At 53.0% G+C, this 21,215-nt stretch overlaps 1 protein-coding gene across 4 annotated transcripts in view; it reads left to right on the forward strand.

Moving 5' to 3' along the window:
• Nucleotides 1-21,215, forward strand: part of DDX11 (DEAD/H-box helicase 11) — a 32,423-nt gene that overhangs the window by 1,247 nt on the left and 9,961 nt on the right. For 2 of the 4 annotated variants that reach the window (XM_032644371.1, XM_032644372.1), the window contains exons 2-14: nt 2,673-2,820; nt 6,203-6,451; nt 6,890-6,976; nt 7,281-7,429; nt 13,863-13,908; nt 14,669-14,776; nt 14,941-15,028; nt 15,393-15,604; nt 17,049-17,201; nt 17,985-18,031; nt 18,347-18,426; nt 19,276-19,320; nt 19,421-19,488. In XM_032644371.1, coding sequence (XP_032500262.1) covers nt 2,677-2,820; nt 6,203-6,451; nt 6,890-6,976; nt 7,281-7,429; nt 13,863-13,908; nt 14,669-14,776; nt 14,941-15,028; nt 15,393-15,604; nt 17,049-17,201; nt 17,985-18,031; nt 18,347-18,426; nt 19,276-19,320; nt 19,421-19,488 — 1,476 coding nt within the window. In that variant the 5' untranslated portion in view covers nt 2,673-2,676. Of the gene's footprint in view, nt 1-2,672; nt 2,821-3,579; nt 3,648-6,202; nt 6,452-6,889; nt 6,977-7,280; nt 7,430-13,862; nt 13,909-14,668; nt 14,777-14,940; nt 15,029-15,392; nt 15,605-17,048; nt 17,202-17,984; nt 18,032-18,346; nt 18,427-19,275; nt 19,321-19,420; nt 19,489-21,215 lie in introns of those variants that run through there. The other 2 variants (XM_032644373.1, XM_032644374.1) reach the window with 2 other exon arrangements.

Genomic DNA, 21,215 nt, shown 5'->3' on the forward strand with positions numbered 1-21,215 from the left:
CCTGAAGAGGTCGGGAAAAGTTCCACCAAACATCCTTAATAGCAGTTAGTATATCCATTATTCATGGATTTAGCTAAACCCTTCTTTTAACTTATGGTTTAGCTTGTGCTGCTCCTGGAATAATGAGATCCGTAATTACCACCCACGGAGAAATGGAATAATAATTACTTTTGTTCTGTATTGTTAAGTGTTGTCATTCTAAAGTTTGGTAACTGAGTCTTTCCACCCTACTTACCCTGGTGGGAGGAAGATCTGAAATCTACAGCTTGGAGGCAGATGTGCTTTCAAATCTTGGATTCAAGCCCTTACTGAGTGACTGTGGGCAAGTCACTTAACCTTTCTGAGGTTCAGTTATTTCAGCTGTAAAATAGAGCTAATAAAAATCCTGACCACATAGGGTTGTGAGATTATATGGAAGCAGTTTGAAACCATTAAAGAACTGGCCCTCGGCCTAAATATTTCAGTCATAGACTTCCTCTCCCCACCCCTCTGAGGAGCAGAAACCCGCCCCACGGCTCCCACCTCAAGCTGGCCATTGATTCATCAAATTGTTCCTGAATGCCTGCTGAGTGCCAAAGCACCTGTTCTGAATGCTGGGGGCAGGGAAGAACAAGACAGACCAGGCTCCTCCTTTTATGCTATTCATATTCTAGTGGGGGAGGACAGTAAATAAGTTCGCACAGTGCTAAGACCTATGAACAAAAGAAAGAGTACTTCAGATCAATGAGATAAAAAAGTGACTTAAGCTGAGTGGTGTGTGTGTGTATACAGGGAGAGGCCTCTCGGAGGAGCTGAGCTGAGTCCTAAACGTTGAGGACTCCGAGCAGGCGGGGACGCCAGGTGCGAGGCCCAGGCTGATTGGATCAGGGTGAGGTCCTCACCCAGCCGTCTCTAGGCTGCCCAGTGATCTGTCTTATAAGGAGAGGAGGGATGGGTCAGATTTTTCTCTTGGGATTTAGAACTACGAAACAAGAAAAGACTTCGCTTGGTAGTGGGAGCTGAAGCCAGAGGTCGAGGGGGCTGCAGGCAGAGGTGGCGTGCAGGCTGACTTTGGGGTAAAGCAGAAGCTGCTAAGCGAGCAGAGGAAGCCGGGCAGGCTTCACCTGGCCTGCGATGACGGAGCAGGAGAATGGGAATCCCGCGGGGCATCCGCGGGTGTTTACCGTTGGTGGGCTTCCTGGATCCATCTTGAAACCTGAACCACTTTGCAGTTCTAGTCTGCAGGAAGTCCCACCCTGTCCGTGGCTTCTGCTCTTGGTTTTTCCAGGTGGTCTGTATTCTCAGTCTCTCAATATGTATCTTTTCAGTAAATCTCCCTTTTATTTATGCTAGTTCTCTTTTGCAGACACACGGGTTGGACTCAAACAGAGCCATGTGGACCTGGGTTTGGATCCCTGGGTTTCCTTTCTGAGCTGAGTCTTTGAAGAGTTACTTAATTTCTGTAAGCGTCAGGATCCAAAGACCATCTGCTTACAGTGTTGTACAGATTAAACGAGACACCAGAAGTGGAAGGCCTGTGGAGCGTTTAACACAGGGCAGGTGCTCAGAGTTTGTTAGGGCCGTTCTCCTTTCCCTTCACGTTTTACTGGGTTTCTGATTACACACTTCCCTCTTGGATTGAATTGTCCTGGTTTTAAGTCATCCTTCTTATCGTTATCCCTCCACCTCGGTCCTCGTTTTAACTGCCCCTAAACTCTTAACTGGAAGAACATCACGCAACTCCCTTCTCTGATCAATGAATTGACGTGGTCACTGGTCTTCCTGAGGCCAGTTATGTAGCAAAGGCATAAATGGGATTTATTCATATTTGTACTGAGGTGAGCTGGGCCTGCTTAAATAGCTCAGAGCAGTGACTTCCAAAGACAGAGTGGGGCCCGGATGGAAGATGGTGACTAAAGGAAGAAGGGGTGTGTCAAAGCTGTCTCAGAGAGATCAGGGTCAGAAGAGGAGGAAAAACGTGGAATAAATGTGGAGCAGAGATGTTTTTCTTAGACCTGGGCCTGTAGGGGCAGAGAAGTGCCGAGGCCTCAGTTCTGGGAAGCCCTTCCAGCCAGGGCTCAGCCGCCATGCAGAGGGCCCTCCAGGCTGGGGCCCCAGGGAAGGCTCTTAGGGGGCGGCTCTGGTTTGTACTGGAAGTGGCGGCTGGGATGAATTAGATGCAAATGGAAGATGCCTGTTGGGTAGGGATGGGTGTGTGACGTGCAGAAAGAGCACCTCGGGTTTCTCCGCCTGTGGGTCACGACCTCCTCGGTCTTCACAGCAGGGGCAGGAGAAGCAGTTTTGTCCTGCGATGTTGGGAGACATGGCTGGGAGATGTGGGAGAAGAGAAATTAATGACTGCAGAAGTAATTACGGGCTCTCCAAAAGAAATCTCCAGGCCCTTAGAAAGGTGTGCACGCGGGCGGAACGGCAGGGGTTTCCGTCAGGGCTTCCTGGGCCGCGTCCCCCTATATCCTGTTGCGATGAACGCTCCTGGATGGACAGCGACCGTGGCCAGGCCTCATGGGGAGGCACGTGAGGGAAGGAGCATGGCCTCCGCTTGCAAAACATGTCCCTCCTGGGGAGGAAGTCCATGACTAGTGTTGAGGCCCCTCCTAGGAACCGTTCAGGATCTTGGGCCAGTACTGCCTGGCCCATCAGAGAGCTACTAGATTTTCTTTTTACCCCCCCAGGACCATGGCTGACAAAACGGAGGAGGCTGGTGGCGTCCACTTCCCTTTTCCCTTCACACCCTATGCCATCCAGAAAGACTTCATGGCAGCGCTGTACCAGGTGTTGGAGGCTGGCAAGATTGGGATATTTGAGAGTCCAACCGGCACCGTAAGTATTTGGGGCCTGAAGAGGGTCCAGGGAGACGCTGATGACAGGGCAGAGCCAGCGTGCTTGTCTGCATGTGCAGAGAGTCGTGGTTTGAGGTTGAGCAAAGTCGTTCTTTCTGAGCAGTGGCCGTTTCTGTCTATTAAGCCGTTAAACACAGGCCCGGGGTCTGAGAAAAATTAGGCTAAAGGCAAACGAGAATTTTAATGGCCATGGAAACCACGACCGTAGCACTGAAACCTTCCGGGTTTTTCTGGGCGCATGACCGCTTTGGTGCTGAGAAACGTGGAAATTACTCTGGCTTATCCTCAGATCCGACATATTGGTTTACTCTCCAGGAACTGGGTTACTGAGGGCCGGAGGGGTCCAGTCCAGAGCCCCTCAGTTTTCCTTCCTGGCCTGGGAGGAGGGGGTTTGTTAGAGGTTGGCCGCAGAGGACTGTTAGGTTCCCACTTCTCTCTTGCCCTTTATTACCTTCTAGAGCAAGTGCTGCGTGAGAGCGAGCTGCCTGTGTGGGTGTTGCTGTGACCTCCTGGAGGACGAGGACCTTGAGGTCCTCTCCTCTGTCCCCGTCATCTGCGGGGAGCTTGGCACTGTCGGCCTCGGGGCTCTTAAGCTGTGTGTGTAATGAATGAACGAAGGAAAGTGACTTATTCCTTCTCATCCACTGACGGGAGTGTGTCGCTCTCTCCGGGGATGACACGATCTCCTGGGGCAGGAAGAGGGTGGACGGGCCGCTCTTGTTCCGTTTTGTTCCTTCAGATACAGCGAGTGGGAGAGGCTCCGTTCCGCCAGTTCACACAACGTGGGTCATGAAGATACTGTGCAGAGTGAGGGTTTTTTGTATTTTTGGGTTTTTTTTGGCTGCGTTGGGTCTTTGTTGCTGCGCGCGGGCTTTCTCTAGTTGTGGCGAGCGGGGGCTACTCTTCGTTGTGGTGCGCGGGCTTCCTATTGCAGTGGCTTCTCCTGTTGCGGAGCACAGGCTCTAGGCGCGTGGGATTCAGTAGTTGTGGCTCACAGGCTCAAGAGCGCAGGCTCAGTAGTTGTGGCGCACGGGCTTAGTTGCTCCACAGCATGTGGGATCTTCTCGGACCAGGGCTCGAACCCGTGTCCCCTGCCTTGGCAGACGAATTCGTAACCATTGCGCCACCAGGGAAGCCCGAGGGGTTTTTAAAGTAGCATCTTTCTGCCAGCATCCGACCTTGCATTTACACCCGGTGCACGTGGGGACTTCCCTGGTGGTCCACTCTGCGCTTGCGCTGCACGGGCTGTGGGTTCGATCTCTGCTTGGGGAACTAAGATCCCGCGTGCTGTGCAGTGCAGCCGACAATAAATAAATAAACCCAGTGCGTGGGACTCCTCCCCTCCTGACCCACCCACCAAAAGACTGGTTAGGGTCAGGAGCAACTTCCTGTAATTAGATCTGAGGAGGCCGGGTCCCCATCCGACCATCTGCCACATCTGACATTGTTAAGCATCTCATCTTCCTCTCTTTAAAGTCATGTGAAACACTGAATCAAAGAACAGTGCCTATCATTTAAAAAGTCACATTTATCAAACGTTGTTCCTTGGGCAGGTGCTTTTAAGTCTTTTAACTGTTTCTTAAGAAATATACCTGGGGGCTTCCCTGGTGGCCCAGTGGTTGAGAGTCTGCCTGCCGATGCAGGGGACATGGGTTCGTGCCCCGGTCCAGGAAGATCCCACATGCCGTGGAGCGGCTGGGCCCGTGAGCCATGGCCGCTGAGCCTGCGCGTCCGGAGCCTGTGCTCCGCAACGGGAGAGGCCACAACAGTGAGAGGCCCGCGTACTGCAAAAAAAAAAATAAAAGAATACAAGAAATACACTTAGATAGAATATGTTGAAATTACAAGCTTATGCCGCTGTTTCTCGCTTTATTGATTTTAGTCATTGGGACCTTCTTGTGATAGATAAGATGGAGCTTCCTTCCTGGTGCAGTTATATATTTTTAGTCTCTTTTTTTTCTTGAATGATCTTTTGTCTCTTTTTTAAGAGTCGATAGTTGTCTTTTAAAGGTTTGTGTAGTTTTTAAGGTACTTATGCCTGTTCCGCTCACAGCATCCAGTGGTCTCTCAGTATCACACTTCATCATAAAATTATTACCTTCGTCTGCCCGGGCTGCCATCACAAAACACCACAGATGGAGTGGGCAAAATGGCGGGAATTTATCGTCTCACAGTCTGGAGGCCGGAGGTCCCGAATGAGGTGTCAGCAGGGCTGTCCAGGCCCCCTCCTCCGCGTGTGGACGGCGGGCTTCTCCACGGCTCTGCCCATCGTCTGCCTTCCTTGCCTTTGTGTCCACATTTCCCCTTTTTACAAGGGTACCGGTCTTACTGGGTCAGGGCCACCCTCCTCTTAACTCAGTACACCTGCTATGACCCTATTTTCAAGTAGGGTCCCATTCCGAGACACTGGGGGTTAGGACTTGAACATGTGAATTTGGGGGGACACAATTCACCCCATATCAAGGACCTACGGGGAGAATTCTGGTCTTTAAACCAACAGTTGTGCTCCCCAGAGCAATTGGCTTGCTTTAACGCTTCCTGACACTGGGACTCATGGGGCTGATCACCTTCTGTCCGCACGTTGGCTGCATCTCCCCGCCAGCAAGTCGTATCCAGGATTCCAGGCTGTGCGTTTTTTTGGCTTTATTTTCTGGGCTGTTGATTCAGTTTCTCCCGTTCTTCTAATTATGATGACCTGCAGTACTTACATCCAACTTGATAAGCCACTTTCATTCTTTGAGGACCAGTGAGCCATATAATTAAAGAATTTCACTTTTATTTCTCCCTTTTTCCTATTTTTTTCCCCCAGCCATTCTCTTGCCAGTCCCCTTCTTTTTCCTTCCTTTCCGAGGCTGGTCTTAGAGCACCCTCTGATATTTAAAGTCAGACCTCCCTCGAAGGCTTTATTAAAACGGGAAAGGTGGGCTTCCCTGGTGGTGCAGTGGTTAAGAATCTGTCTGCCAAGGCAGGGGACACAGGTTCGAGCCCTGGTCTGGGAGGATTCCACATGCTGCAGAGCAACTAAGCCCGTGCGCCGTAACTACTGAGCCTGCGTTCTAGAGCCAGTGAGCCACAACTGCTGAGCCCGCATGCCACAACTACTGAAGCCTGCACGCCTAGAGCCAGTGCTCCGCAACAAGAGAAGCCACCGCAATGAGAAGCCCGCGCACCGCAACGAAGAGTAGCCCCTGCTCGCCACAACTAGAGAAAACCCGTGCACAGCAACAAAGACCCAACACAGCCAAAAATAAATAAAATAAAATAAATTTTTTAAAAGAGCTTTAAAAAAACAAAACGGGAAAGGTCATTAGGGAAGCTTCATTTCTCATCCTCTATTTCTGAGAACGTTTTTCTTCCTGTAGGGAAAATCCTTAAGTCTCATTTGTGGGGCCCTCTCCTGGCTCCGCGACTTTGAACAGAAAAAACAGGAAGAGGAGGAGCGTCTCCTTGAGGCCGGAGCCGACCCCTTAAACAATGGGAAGGACCAGGCCCCGTGTCCCCCACCCTCCTGCCAGCAGAGCCCAGGCTCCCCGAGGGCCACTGGAGAGCCTGACTGGGTCACTCAGTTTGTGCAGAAGAAAGAAGAAAGGGACCTGGTGGACCGACTAAAGGTGAGATCGGGTTACGAGAGGTGGGGTGATCCGGAAACGGGGCCTCCGGGAAGATTTTGGGTGGATCCCGAAGCAGGACAGCTCGTGTCCTCGCGGTGCCTCTCAGCCCCCCGGCCACCGCCCTGGTGGATGGTGCTACGCCCTCGCTGTCAGTAGAAAGCTGATGTCACCAGGCCTTCCCTAGGTTGGCGGTTCCCATTCTTTCCCAGGAAAGGAACCGCACCGTTGCCATTGGCCACAGGCTTCCCTGGCTGCAGACTCGCTTACGGGCTGCACTGGGTGGAGAGCGTGGGGCTTCGGGAGGGAGGCGCACACTTCCCGCAGCAATGAGCTCGACAGCTTGGCCGACAGGAGGCTGGCAGGGCAGGGAGGTGCATGGGGGCCGGGGGAGGCTGGGGCTTCCTGCAGGGGTCTCCTTTCTGGCTCCCTCCCCTCTAGGAGGGGCAGGTCAGGAGGAAGAAGCGAGAGGAGCGCCTTCGGCAGATCCGTCACAATGCTTCGCTCAAGTTCGCAGCCAAGCGCATGGTGAGTGGCCGCCCGTGTCAGGGTGGCGTCCCCCTGCATGGGGCCTCACGGTGCAGCTGATCCGGGCGAGCGCCGGGACCTCAGCCCCTCCCAGTGCCCTCTGGCTACGTGCCCCTCGCCCGGTAGCAGGGCAGCCTGCACTGAGGGACTCATCCTGGGGCCTTGACACCCGTCGGGTGAGGCCCGTGTCGATGGCGTGTGTGTCGCTGCCCTTGGCCTGGCCCCCAGAGGCTGCCTCGCCAGGGGGTGGGGCTCTGGCGCTGAGGTTTCTTTCTCTCTCCCCGCCGGCCCCGCTCCTCCGCAGAGACAGGAAGATGAAGAAACTGAGCGTCTCCTCCGCCTCAGCAGGGCGATGCTGGCAGCAGGCACGGGGCCCGAGCAGCTGGCCTGCGGGGAGGACGAGCTGGTCCTCGCCGAGTACGAGAGTGACGAGGAGAGAGTCTCAGCCAGCGGGTGAGAGCGCGTCCCCTACACCCCTGCCCTGGGGTGGCCGCGCGGGGCTCCTTCCTCTCGGGCCTGGCTTCTTAGTCACTTGTGGGGCAGCGACGGGGCGGAAACCCGGCTGCCTGCCCTCTTCCTCCGGCGAGGCCCCTCCTCGGGGCACAAAGGATGATGACAGGGGCCCTTTCTCTGCCAGCTCAGGCAGGCGTCACCTCCCTACCCTCTGTGGTATTCTTGTCTCCACTCTGCACCCAGGACACCGAGCCCAGCAGGACGCTGTGCCTTGGCCGAGGCCACCAGCCGGCGATTTGAACCTCCGCTGGCCCGGCTCTAAGTCTCAGGCTCTTAATACCAAACTGGGCCGTGTGAGGCTTGTGATGTGAGCCCTCGAGGTGTCCTCAGCCCATATTTTTCTTTTCACCTAAGGCTTGGCTTGGTCTAGGTTCATAGGTTTCTAGTTTGCGAGCTGTAACTTCCTGGGTGAGCTAGAAACGCTGAAGGTAACACCTGGGCCGTTTCTAGGACACGCCGTCCCCGTGAAATCCTCCCCGTCATTCGTGCTTTAATTTCACAAATGCCCTTTGAGCCTCTGCTGTCGGCGTGGCGCGTCCTGCCTCAGTGTTGGTGGCAGCTGACTGACGAGGGTGATGGTTGCTGAGGGCTGCGGGGGCCACGGCAGGTTCTTGAAATACGGCGACAGTGATGTTTGCCCCATCGATTGACTCCCCGTCTTACAGTTTCTCTGTAGTAGCGACGCTGTTTGACTGCATTTTACCTACAGTAGAGTTTCTTTCAAAATTGGAGTCAGTCCTCTCACACCCTGCTGCTGCTTTGTCAAGTAAGTTTATGTAATTTTCTAAATCCTTTGTTGCCATCTCAAGAGTCTTCACAGCGTCCTGACCAGGATTAGATTCCATCTCAAGAAACCGCTTTCTTTGTTCATCCATAAGACGCAACTGCTCATCCATTAAAGTTCGTCATGGGATTGTAGCAGTTCAGTCCCGTCTGCAGGCTCCGCTTCTAATTCTAGTTCTCTTGCTGTTTTCACCACATCTGCAGTGACTTCCTCCACTGAAGTCTTGAACCCCTCAAAGTCATCCATGAGGGCTGGAATCAGTTTCTTCCAAACTCGTGTTCATGTTGATATTTTGACCTCTTCCTATGAATCACACATGTTCTTAATAACATCTAGAATGGTGAATCCTTTCCAGAAGGTTTTCAATTGACTTTGCCCAGGTCCATCTGTAGCTAAAGGCTTACAAATGTGTATCTGAAATAATAAGACTTGAAAGTCAAAGTTACTCCTTGAACCGTGGGCTGCAGAATGGATGTTGTGTTAGCAGGCATGAGACCAGCATTCATCTCACTGTCTGTCTCCATCAGAGCTCTTGGGTGACCAGGCGCGTCATCAGTGAGTATTAATATTTTGACAGCAACCTTTTTTCCAGAGCAGTAGGTCTCAACAGTGGGCTTAAAATATTCCATAAACTGTGTCATAAGCAGATGTGCTATTATCCAGGCTTTGCTGTTTCATTTGCAGAGCACAGGCGGGGTAGATTTAGCATAATTCTTCAGGGCTCTAGGATTTTCGGGCGGTAAATGAGCGTTGGCTTCAACTTAAAGTCACCAGCTGCATTAACCCCGACGAGAGAGTCAGCCTGTCCTTTGAAGCTTTGAAAGCCAGGCACTGACTCCTCTCTATGAAAGTCATAGATGGCATCTCCTCCCAATGTAAGGCTGTTTCGTCTACACTGAAAATCCGTTGTTCGGTGTAGCCACTTCAGCTACATCCTCCGGGTAACTTGCTGCAGCTCCGCCCTCAGCGCTCACTGCTTCACTCTGCACTTGAGTGTTATGCGGGCGGCTTCTTTCCTGAAGCCTCATGAGTCACCCTCTGCTAGCTTCAGACTTTCCTTCTGCAGCTCCCTCACCTCTCTCAGCCTTCATAGAAGTAAAGAGCGTCAGGGCCTTTCTCTGGATTCGGCTTTGATTACAGGGATGTTGTGGCTGGTTTGATCTTCTATCCAGACCACTCAGACTTTCTCCATATCAGCAATAACACCGTTTTACTTATTATTCCTGTGTTCACTGGGGCAGCGCTTTTAATTTCCTTCAAGAACTTTTCCTTTGCACTCACAGCTTGGCTAACTCTTTGGCGTAAGAAGCCAAGCTTTTGGCCTGTCAGCTTTCAATATGCCTTCCTCACTAAGCTTAATTCATTTCTAGCTTTTTTTTTTGTGGCCTCTCCCGCCGCGGAGCAGAGGCTCCAGACGCGCAGGCCCAGCGGCCATGGCCCACGGGCCCAGCCGCTCCGCGGCATGTGGGATCCTCTCGGACCGGGGCACGAACCTGTGTCCCCTGCATCGGCAGGCGGACTCTCAACCACTGCGCCACCAGGGAAGCCCCATTTCTAGCTTTTGATTTAAAGTGAGAGACATGTGACCCTTCCTATCACTTGAACACTTAGAGGCCATTGTAGGGTTATTAACTGGCCCAATTTCAAGACTGTGTCTCAGGGAATGAGGAGAGCCAAGGAGAGGGAGAGAGATGGGGGGATGGCTGGTCAGTGGAGCAGTCAGAACACACACAACGTTTAACAGTTATGTTTGTCATCTTGTGTGGGCGTGGTTCGGGGCACCCAAGACAGTTACAATAGTAACATCAAGGGTCACTGATCCCAGATCACCGTAACAAATATAATAATAATGAAAGTTTGAAATATTGCGAGAATTACCAAAATGTGACACAGAGACACGAAGTGAGCAAATGCTGTTGGAAGAATGGCACCGATAGACGTGCTTGATGCAGGGTTGCCACCACAGACTTTCAATTTGTAAAAAAAAAAAAGCAGTAAAGCAATGAGCAATAAAATGAGGCCCGCCTGTACTCGACGTGTAATGTGCCTAAGTGATGATTCAGTATACGTATATGTTGTGAAATGATGACCACCGTAAGGTTTAGCACGTCCATCACCTCACATACTTAACATTCTTTTGTGTGGTGAGAACGTTTGGGATCTGCTCTCTTAGCAGCTTTCAGGTTTACAATACAGTATTATTAACCATAGTCACCATGCATTACATGCCCAGGATTTGTACATCTTATAATGAAGTTTGTACCCTTTGACCACCTTCACCCATTTCTCCACCCTCCCCCTCCGAGTCCCTAGCAAATCACCAGTCTACTTTGTTTCTGTGAATTTGGTTTTTTTAGATTCCGTACATGAGATCGTACAGAATTTGTCTTTCTCTGACACAGTTCACTTAGCATGCCCTCAAGGTTCATACATATTATTGCAAGTGGCAGGATTTCCTTCTTTTTTTAGTGGCTGAATAATATTCCGTTTTGTGTGTGTGTGTGTATGTATGTAAAACACACTGTATTTTCTTTACCCATTCATCTGTCAAGGGACACTTAGGTTGCTTCCATGTCTTGGTTTTCTAAATAACATTGTAGCGATGTGAGGATTCAGATATCTCTTTGAGATAGTGACTCCATTTCCATTGTATAAATACCCAGAAGTGGGATTGCTGGATCATATGGTACTTTTATGTTTTGAGGAGCCTCCATACTGTTTTCCATAGTGACTATACCGATTTACATTCCCACCAACAGTGCACTAAGGTTTCCCTTTTTCTCTACCTCCTCACTAGCATTTATCTCGTCTTTCTGATCATAGCCATTCTAACAAGTGTGAGGTAATAGCTCACTGTGGTTTTGATTTGCATTTCCCTGATTAGTGATGTTGAGCACCTTTTCATGTACCTATACCTGTTTGCTATTTGTATGTTTCTTTGGAAAAATGCCTATTCAGTTCCCTTGCCCATTTTGAAATTGGATTATGTGTGGCTTTTGGTGTTTTTTTTGCTATTGAGTTATACGAGTTCCTTACATATTTTGGATATTAACCGCTTATCAGCTATATGGTTTTCAAATATTTTCTCCCATTCCATAGGTAGCCTTTTCATTTTGTTAATGGTTTCTTTCGTTCAGAAACTTTCTAGTTTGAAGTAGTCCCACTTATTTATTTTTGCTTTGTTGCTTGTACTTTCGGTGTTGTACCCAAAAAATCATTGCCAACGCCAATGTCAAGGAGCTTTTCCCCTATGTTTTCTTCTAGGAGTTTTATGGTTTCAGGTTTCTTACATTTAAGTCTTTAATCAATTTTGAGTTAATTTGTGAGTGGTGTAAGATAGGTGTCTAGTTTCATTCTTTTTCATATGAATATCCAGTTTTCCCAGCACCATTTGTTGAAGAGACTGTCTTTTCTCCATTGGGTATTCTTGGCCCCATTTTCAAATTAGTTGACTCTATACACAGGGGTTTATTTTTGGGCCCTCAATTCTGTTCTGTTGGTCTATGTGTCTGCTTTTATGCCAGTACTGTACTGTTTTGATTACTATAGTTTTGTAATATAGTTTGGTATCAGGAAGTGTTGATACCTCCAGCTTTGATCTTCTTTCTCAAGATTGCTTTGGCTATCTTTCCTGGTTCTGTATGATTTTTAGGGTTGTTTTCTCTGTTTCTGTAAAATATGCCATTGGAATCTTGGTGGCGGTTGAGTTGAATCTATAGATGGCTTTGGGTAGTATGGGCATTTTAGTAGCATTAATTCTTCTGATTCATAAACGGGCTATCTTTCCATTTGTTTGTGTCTTCATCAATTTCTTTTATCAAAATCTTGTAGTTTTCAGCATACAGATTTTTCAGCTCCTTGGATGAAGTTATTCTTAAGTATTTTACTTTTTTTAATGCCATTGTAAATGAGATTGTTTTCTTTATTTCTTTTTCAGATAGTTTGTTGTTAGTCTATAGAAATGCAACTGACTTTTGTATGTTGATTTTTGAATCCTGCAACTTTACTGAATTTGTTTATTCTAACAGTTTTTTGGTCAAATCTTTAGGGTTTACTACATATAAAATCATGTTATCTTCAAACAGACAATTTTACTTCTTCCTTTCCAAATTGGATGCATTTTATTTCTTTTCCTTGCCTGAGTGCTCTGGCTAGGACTTTAGTACTATGTAGAGGATGAGTGATAAGAATGGGCACCCTTGTCCCTGATCTTAGAGGAAAAGCATTCAGCCTTTTACCACTGAGTGTGATGTTAGCTGCGGGCTTGTCACATATGGCCTCATTGTGTTAAGGTATGTTCCTTCTCTTCAATTTGTTGAGAATATTTATCATGAGAGGATGTTGAATTTTGTCAGATGCTTTTTCTGCATCTGTTGAGATGATCATATGATTTTCTGTCTTTCATTTCGTTAATGTGATGTATCACATTTATTGATTTGCTTATGTTGAAACATCCTTGCGTCCCAGGGATAGATCCTCCTTGATCGTGAAATATGATCTTTATAACGTGCTGTTGAATCTGATGTGCTTTGGTTGAGAATTTTTGCATCTATATTCAGCAGGGATACTGTCCTGTAATTTTCTTTTCTTCTGGTACCCTTATCGACTTTGGTATCAGAGTAACGCTGGCCTCATGAAATGAGTTTGGGAATATTCCCTGCTCTTCGGTTTTCTGGAAGCATTTGAGAACGATTGGCATTATTTCTTTAATTTTTTTTTTAATTTTTTTTTTTGCATTACGTGGGCCTCTCACTGCCATAGCCTCTCCCGTTGCAGAGCACAGGCTCCGGACGCGCAGGCTCAGCGGCCATGGCCCACGGGCCCAGCCGCTCCGCGGCACGTAGGATCTTCCCGGACCGGGGCACGAACCCATGTCCCCTGCATCGGCAGGCAGACTCTCAACCACTGCGCCACCAGGGAAGCCCTTCTTTAATTATTTGGTAGAATTCACTGGTGAAACCATTCGGTCCTGGGCTTTTCCATGTTGGTGCTCAGAGTCCTGCCCTGAGGCGCCGGTTCCAGGGCCTGAATTAGAACTAACACTTGTGATCCCGCCCAGGGCTGAGATGCCAACTGCTCTGCGCGTCCCCCATCTCTCTCTGGCGGGGGACAGGAGCAGCCAGTGCCCTGTGGCCTTTCCTGCTCTTCTGCTCCTCCCCAGGGGACGAGGTAAAAAACTTTAGTGGAGTTTGCGAATATTCAAGGAAAAAGTACTCGCTAGGGTCCAGGCCAGGGCCGCCAGTCCTGCAGCTTGGCTTCCGGCGCCCTGGGTTCGGGGGACAGCAGCCTCCGAGGACACACCCACCTGGTTCTGAACACAAGATGTTCTTCACTCCCTCCTGCATGCAGCCCCTCATGGGGTCCTGCCGACTTTGTCCCCACGTGGCATGTGATTTAAACCCCGGCCTTTCACACAGAGCTGCCTGAACAATCGTCTGTTGACCGGAGGCCGACCCTGTTGATAACTCCTCTGAGAGCTGTAGACAGTGCACATTTCTGCCTTTAAAAATTGAATTTCCAGGTGAATAAAAACAAAACACAAAAGCCCGAGAAGACTTTTTCCGTGCTGTGTGTTTTTTCCTCTCTCAGAGTAGACGTGGATGAGGATGACCTGGAGGAAGAACATGTAACTAAGGTGAGACACCAGGTCCTGGGTCTCCTGTGACTGACCTGGGTCCAGGAAGGAGGTGGGAGCCCCCGAGTCTCCAGGTGCTTGGCAGGGGGGCTGGGTCCCCGGGAGACGCCTGCGCCCCAGGGCGTCGAGGGGCAGCCTTTCCACTGGGGGTGGCAGGAGGTGGGGGACGGGTGCTCTGCCCCTGGCTCTCAGTGGCTCGTCCCCTGTCCTCTGGTCTGAATTTGCATTTGCCTGGGGTGCTGGGAGCTGTGTGTGGTTCTGACGCTGCTCAGGCTTCGTGTGTGTGGGACTTCGGGTTTTCTCTGTTGACATTAGATACCTCCCCACCCCCCTTTTCCTCTCTTCCTCCCCGGCTCTCCTAAATCTTGGAGGGGCGCACAGAGAGGTGAACTCAGCCTCTTCCTGCTTCGCCCCCCAAGCCCTGGCAGGTGCATGGGGACCCGCCTGCCCCGCTTCCCCCTACGCCCTGGACTCTCGGAGTCCTCCCTGTGTCAAGAGCCACCACTGAGGAGAAACTCCCTTTCCTGAGATGACCGAGCCTCCCAGAGGGGCAGGAGCAGGGGCCCAGCATGACCCAGGGGAGGGGGACGCCCTGGCCTGAGGGCTCGCAGAGGTCTGCGGGGTGGGGGGGGTCGCCTTCCTTAGGTCTGTGTCCCGGGTGCCCTCTCCATTCCCTCGGCCTCTCAGGCCCCAGCCCTCCTTGCTGTGCCGAGAATGTTTGGGGTTGACAGTCTGCCCTGAACCCCGCTACCCCGAGCAGATTTACTACTGCAGTCGGACCCACTCGCAGCTGGCCCAGTTCGTGCACGAGGTGCAGAAGAGCCCCTTCGGCAAGGACACTCGGCTTGTCTCCCTGGGCTCTCGGCAGGTGAGCGCAGGCGGGGCCGGGCGGGCGAGCAGGGCAGGACCGGTCCCTGTGCCTTGCTGGTCCTTGGAAGGAAGGACCTGCTCCTGGGAGGCGGGCAGGCCCGGTGGCTTGCTCTGTGTCGCTTAGCCAGCCCCGTGTCCCTTACCCTCTCCTCTGTCTTGTAGAATCTTTGTGTCAATGAAGATGTGAGAAAGCTAGGTTCTGTGCAGCTCATCAACGACCGCTGTGTGGAGCTGCAGAGAAGCAAACACGGTAGCCTCCAGCGCCCCGAGGCTGTAGGGAGGGCCTCTGGGACCGTGTGCAGCCCTGGGACGGGGAAACGGGCGGGAACGAGGGCAGAGCAGACCGGGCTTCCTTCCTAAAGAGCCTCACGTGGGGAAAAAGGTCTTTTTGCTTTTTAGTCTGGATCTAGTCCAGTACCCTGGCTAGGAGGCGATATCATAGGCCTCTTCTAGAGAAGACGAGGTAAAATGCCAGGATGTTTCGAAGAGTCCTTAAGCAGCAGTTCCGGAAGGGTTTAGCGGCCCCGCCCCGTGGTGCAGACCCCTTCTGGCCCCGCGGTCAGAACCTCAGCTGAGGTTCTTTCTGCCTTTGCCCCTGTGCCTGCGCCCCTCAGAGAAGAAGAGCGTCGCCGAGGAGGAGAAGCCCGGACGGAGGAGGAGGCTGGAGCCGCGGGCCACCTGCCCCTTCTACAGCCATAAGCAGCTGCAGCTCCTCCGGGACGAGGTCCTGTTGGAGGTGAAGGACATCGAGCAGCTGGTGGCCCTGGGGAAGGAGGCTCGGGCCTGTCCCTACTACGGGAGCCGGTTCGCCATTCCAGCAGCCCAGGTGAAGACCCCGGAGGCTGGGCGGTGGCTCTCGGCTCTGAGCGGGACCCAGGAGGGAGTTCTCACTCCTCTTTTGGTTCAGGAGGGTGTCACTGGCCGTGGTTGTCTGCCCGACACACCGCCCACTGAGGACACGTCACCCACTCTCTCCTGGTACATAGGGTTGGAGGAGGCCCCAGGTGCCTAGGTGGCTCTGGGCTGCAGGGACAGTTGGCGTCCTGGGGGATGGCACCTTAGCGCCAGGGCAGAAACTAGAGTGCCGTGGGGAGCTACGGGACGTAAAGGTCTTTCCAGGTGCCCTTTGGGTGCGTGGTCGTCCCACCTCGCGCACCTGCCTGCAGCACAGGTGGAGACCCTTCCCTAGACTTGCTGTATGGAGTCAAAAATGATATCATTGTTATTTGGTGGTATGATTTAACTGTTTTCTTTCTACTTCCTGAATTTGAATGACTTTTGGAAATAATGTATCGTTTATGGAGAATTTCATATAATCAAGAGAAGACTTCCATAGATTTTTAAAGATGCGGGAACTATGTTAGTAATAACATTTACCTGGCAGTTAGACGCTTGTCAGTGTGCTGCCCGGAACTGAGCGTGAGGGGAGCCCACCCAGCCTCACGGTGGTCTCAGCCCTCCTGGGGTCTGGACACACTTGGGTGCCCGTATAGTGAGATATCCTGAAACTCTTATGATCTCGACTTTTTAAGGCCCTTGGCACGTCGTTTTTGTTTACAGTAGCCCACTGAAGTAGCTACGGCAGGTATTCATATTCTACGCGTGAGGACCCCCGGGGCCCAGGAGGGTTAAGTGATTGATCTGTTTCCTCACAGCACATGAGTAGCGGGGCCAGTGTTAAAGCCTGGGCCTTAAGTTTCCAGTTTTTTGGATTTTCACTTTATCGGTATCCTTTTAACTGGAAAATCGTCATAACAACACGGCACCTAAGAAATTGACAGAGTGCTTTTATTTTTGTTACCCCGCCTCGCCCCGCCCCCCATTAACCCTCACTTGAGATAGACTTCCTCAAGCCCGTTTTGCAGACGAGGAAACCGAGGCTCAGAAAGGTTGACTGTCCCAGAGTCAGACAGCTGGGAAGTGGCGGCTCCAGGGCCAGAACCCAGGGCTGCTTTCTGGGCCCCAGTGCTGTCACAGTGTGTTGAGGGCGTTGGGGGCGCAGAAGGGGCTCTGCAGCAGGGGCTCCAGGCCCCTCCGCCCTTGGTCCACTCGGAAGTGCAGTCGGCTCCAGTTTTATCTGTTCTGTAGCTGACGTTCCACATAAGACTTTCCGGGGAAGGTTCTCCAGCTCAAAGCACAGTAAGCTGCTCTAGCTTTCTCTCCGGAGTGCCCGCCTACGCGGAGTGCCCGCCTACACGTGTTCCGGGGGCTGGGCCCGCCCACTGTGGGAGGGGTCCTGCTCCCACCTCAGGCCGCCTCTCCCCCTCCAGCTGGTGGTGCTGCCCTACCAGATACTGCTGCACGCGGCCGCCCGGCAGGCGGCGGGGATCCGGCTGCAGGGCCAGGTCGTGGTCATCGACGAGGCCCACAACCTGATCGACACCATCACCGGAATCCACAGCGTGGAGGTCAGCGGTTCCCAGGTGGGTCGGCCTCTGCCTTCCCAGGCCAGGGCCTGCCGCGGGGGGCAGCGGGCGCGCTGAGCTGAGGCCGGGGCTCCCCAGTGTGACTTAGGACGGGACCCAGCCCAGGCAATGGGCACTTCGCTTGCTTCTCCCCAGCCTGTGTCACCCAGAGTCCTCCAGGCCAGGGTGCTGCTAACTAGGTCTCTGTGACCCGGATGGTGGGATGAGAAGCAGGGGTCCTTGTGCAGCTGGTTGTTACTATTGATACTGCTTTGAGGGACGCTCAAGGTTTCTGAAAGCCGCTGTTCATTGCCCATTATGTGCCCTGCACCACGTGGGGTGCCTCTAATCTTCACGCTGACTCTGCATTGGGCTGGTGGCTGTTTTAAGTAGAGACTCGGAGGCTGAGAGAGGGTTAAGCGCTGCCCCTGAGGTCAGCCTGGGATTTGACCAGCGGTTTCTGACCCTCAAGCCCACGTGACACCCACCCCCTGGACTGCCCAGTGCCGGCTGGCCTGGACGGAGCCGTGATGGTTGCCTGGAACCGGCTCTCCCAGCAGACAGCATGGCATTCCCACCCCAGGAAGCACTAGCAGGGACGTTCGTTATCTGCGAGTCATCGTCCCCCCTTTCCCTGACCCCCAGCGGATGCCGCTGCACCAGCGCCCCTTCACCTCGACTGCCCCCCAAGTGTCCTGGGCTCGCGTTGTCCAGGCATCGTCGAGGGCATCTCTGGCACGGCCCCAGGCTGCTGGTCTAGGGCCTGCTCTGCCATCACATCGCTCTCTGCTCTCCCCCCAGCTCTGCCAGGCCCACTCCCAGCTGCTCCAGTACACGGAACGATATGGGTGAGACGTTGCCCCCCGAGGGGTTGGGAAGGCCCCGCTCAGCCTCGGCACCCCAAAGCCAGCCTGCGAGAGGAGGCACCGGGATAGCATCTGGCCGGGCCCAGCATGATGGGGGCCAGCGTGCTTTCGCCTCCTGTTTGTTAGGCGTGCACCCCAGGAGGCCGTGCAGGCCCTGGGCCACAGTGAGCCGCCCTTCTGGGAGAGCGTGTGTAGCTCGTGACCCAGTTGGGAAGACAGCAGACAGGAGGGCCTCAGCTCAGGCACCGGGAGGGGAAGTCGGGGTCCTCCCACCGATGTCCACTGGCTTCTCCCCAGGAAGCGCTTGAAGGCCAAGAACCTGATGTACATCAAGCAGATCCTGTATGTGCTGGAGAAGTTCGTGACTGTGCTGGGCGGTAAGGAGCCTCCCCGCCCTGCGGCCAGCTGCTGAGCCTGCTGGGCTCCGTCCCCTGGATGCCAGTCAGGACCCCTGGGGTTTCTGTCTCTCAGGAATCGCCTTGGCCATTGACTTAGAAAATTCTTATTTGTCCGGCCTTAGACCTTTGTTTAGAGCCCTGGTTGATTTGCCCCTGTTCTGAGTCCTTGTTATTTTGCCAGGCCCGACCCCACAGGTGGCAGTAATAATAATATATTGTGATATAAATGTGTGTATGACACTTTACGTCACAGTGATGGGACTCAGGACTCGGGTGCTCCTGTGAGGAAGGCGGCGCAGGCACGGTAACCCTCGGGCCAGTAAACTGAAGCCCAGAGCAGAGGTGACCGGCCTGTGGTTCGTGAGCCCGGTGAGAGGGACTGGAGTCCTCTGGCTCCGGGGCCCACACTTCTTGGCGTCATTCGGAGCCACACGACTTCCCTCTGGCAGTTCCTATGCGAGCTTTTATAGAAGCTGAAGGGCAGAGAGGCAGCAGGGCTTTTCGGGGGGACCTGTCTCACGTTGATGCTCTTCACTGGGTCTCTGCCGTGCAGCCTGGGCGTCTCCTGCTGGCGCCCGTGTGGAGTGGGGTGTCCCTGTCCCCGCCTCCTCGGAGGATGTGGGAAAGGATGACATCGCCAGGCTCGGGCTGCGTGTGCACGTGGGTCAGACCTTGAGGCCCCCCTGCCCCCTTCGTGGGGCCTTTGGGTGCTGTAAATGGCAGAAGACCCCTTCAGATAGGAGCGTTCTTACTTGATAACTACAGAGCAGAGGGGGAAGATGGGGGCCAGAGGCCCACCGTCCTGACCTGTTTGATTCTCTTTCGTAGGGAACGTTAAGCAAAGCCCCAATACCCAGAGCCTGTCTCAGGCAGGTAAGAGCAGGTGGGAGCCGTTTCTGAGCTGCCCTCTGGGGCGCGGAGGCCACGGTCCTCAGAGCGAGGGCTTCAGGGCCCTTCGCTTGTTTGCCCTTAGGGACGGAGCTGAAGACCGTCAGCGACTTCCTCTTTCAGAGCCAGATCGACAACATCAACCTGTTCAAGGTAGGTTTTCACCTTTGTGTGGCACATCCAGGTTCCTTTTCTGCCCGCCCCCCGTGGGCGGAACAGCGTTAAGACGGTGGAAGGAATGGAAAGTAAATTCCTTCTGTCCTTGAGCAGCCTCGAGGTCCGAGGGTCTGTAGAGTTACTGTACCTGACCCTCACACACAGCTCATGTCGCAGGAGGGCGGAGTCTTCAGCCTGGGGCAGAGGGTCACGGGGAGCCGTGCCTTCCTCTCTGTGTAATAAGCGGACGCTCGCAGGTGCCTCCCCTCCACCTGTCTTCGGGCACAGTCTTCCCGGGCGCTGGGCAGAGCACGAATGACTTTGCGATCCAGCTGTCGGGCTGAGGTGCCTGAGAACGCAGCTAGGGTGCTTGGCCTGGGTTGGGCCCAGCCTCAACCTCTGCTCCCTCCAGATGGGGCACAGGCTCTGTCGCTTGACAGACCACCTTAGTGAGTCTGGTTTGCTGACGACACGGAGCACCATGTCCAGGGCAGCGCGTGGGTCCCGTGACTCCAAGGGAGGGGCACCACGTCATTCAGGCTCCCCAGCTCAGGAGGACAGCACGCCGCACACACGAGGGGGCTGGTGGTGCTCGGTGGAGCCCAGGGCGACCAGGCTGTGTGGGCTCGAGGCCCTGCTCCCCCTTCCCCTTCACACCAGCTGCCCCCTGGCCTGGTCGCTGCCATCCCCCGCCAGGCGGGCGGCAGGCCGAATGGCCTTGGAACTCCTTTCCCCCTCGCCTCGCATCCACACGCTGCCAGGCCCTGACGCCGTGCTCTCATCCCACAGCTGCTGCCCCAGAGCAGGCAGTCGCCCTCCTCACTCCTTTCTGGTCTCTGGTCCTGTTCTCTGCCTCGTGTCTTTTACAGACTACAGTCCGGTGACGTTTTTTCTTTTTTCTCTTTGACCACACCACGCAACTTGCAGGGTCTTTAGTCCCCCGACCAGGAATCAAACCTGCACCCTCGACAGTGAAAGCGCGGGGTCCTAACCACTGGACCACCAGGGAGTTCCCCAGTGAATCTTTTTTTTTTAACATCTTTATTGGAGTATAATTGCTTTACAATGGTGTGTTCGTTTCTGCTATACGTAACACATATCTCCATATCCCCTCCGTATCCCACCCCTCCCCTCTAGGCGGTCACAGAGCACTGAGCTGGTCTCCCTGTGCTATGCGGCTGCTTCCCGCTAGCTATCTGTTTTACACTTGGTAGTGTATATAAGTCCATGTCACTCTCACTTCGTCCCAGCTTACCCTTCCCCCACTGTGTCCTCAAGTGTGTTCTCTACGTCTGTGTGCATCTTTATTCCTGCCCAGCCCCTAGGTTCATCAGTACCGTTATTTATTTATTTATTTAAATTTATTTATTTATTTTTGGCTGTGTTGGGTCTTCATGGCTGCACACAGGCTTTCTCTAGTTGCGGCGAGCAGGGGCCACTCTTGGTTGCGGTGCGCGGGCTCCTTGTTGCGGTGGCTTCTCTTGTTGCAGAGCACGGGCTCTAGGCGCGCGGGCTTCGGTAGTTGTGGCTCATGGGCTCTAGGGCACAGGCTCAGTAGTTGTGGCGCACAGGCTTAGTTGCTCCACAGCATGTGGGATCTTCCTGGACCAGGGCTTGAACCCATGTCCCCTGCATTGGCAGGTGGATTCTTTTTTTTTTTTTTTTTTTTTTTTTTTTGTGGTACGCGGGCCTCTCACTGTTGCGGAGCACAGGCTCCGGACACG

This window comes from Phocoena sinus, chromosome 10, assembly GCF_008692025.1.
Source record: "Phocoena sinus isolate mPhoSin1 chromosome 10, mPhoSin1.pri, whole genome shotgun sequence".
Lineage (NCBI taxonomy): Eukaryota > Metazoa > Chordata > Mammalia > Artiodactyla > Phocoenidae > Phocoena > Phocoena sinus.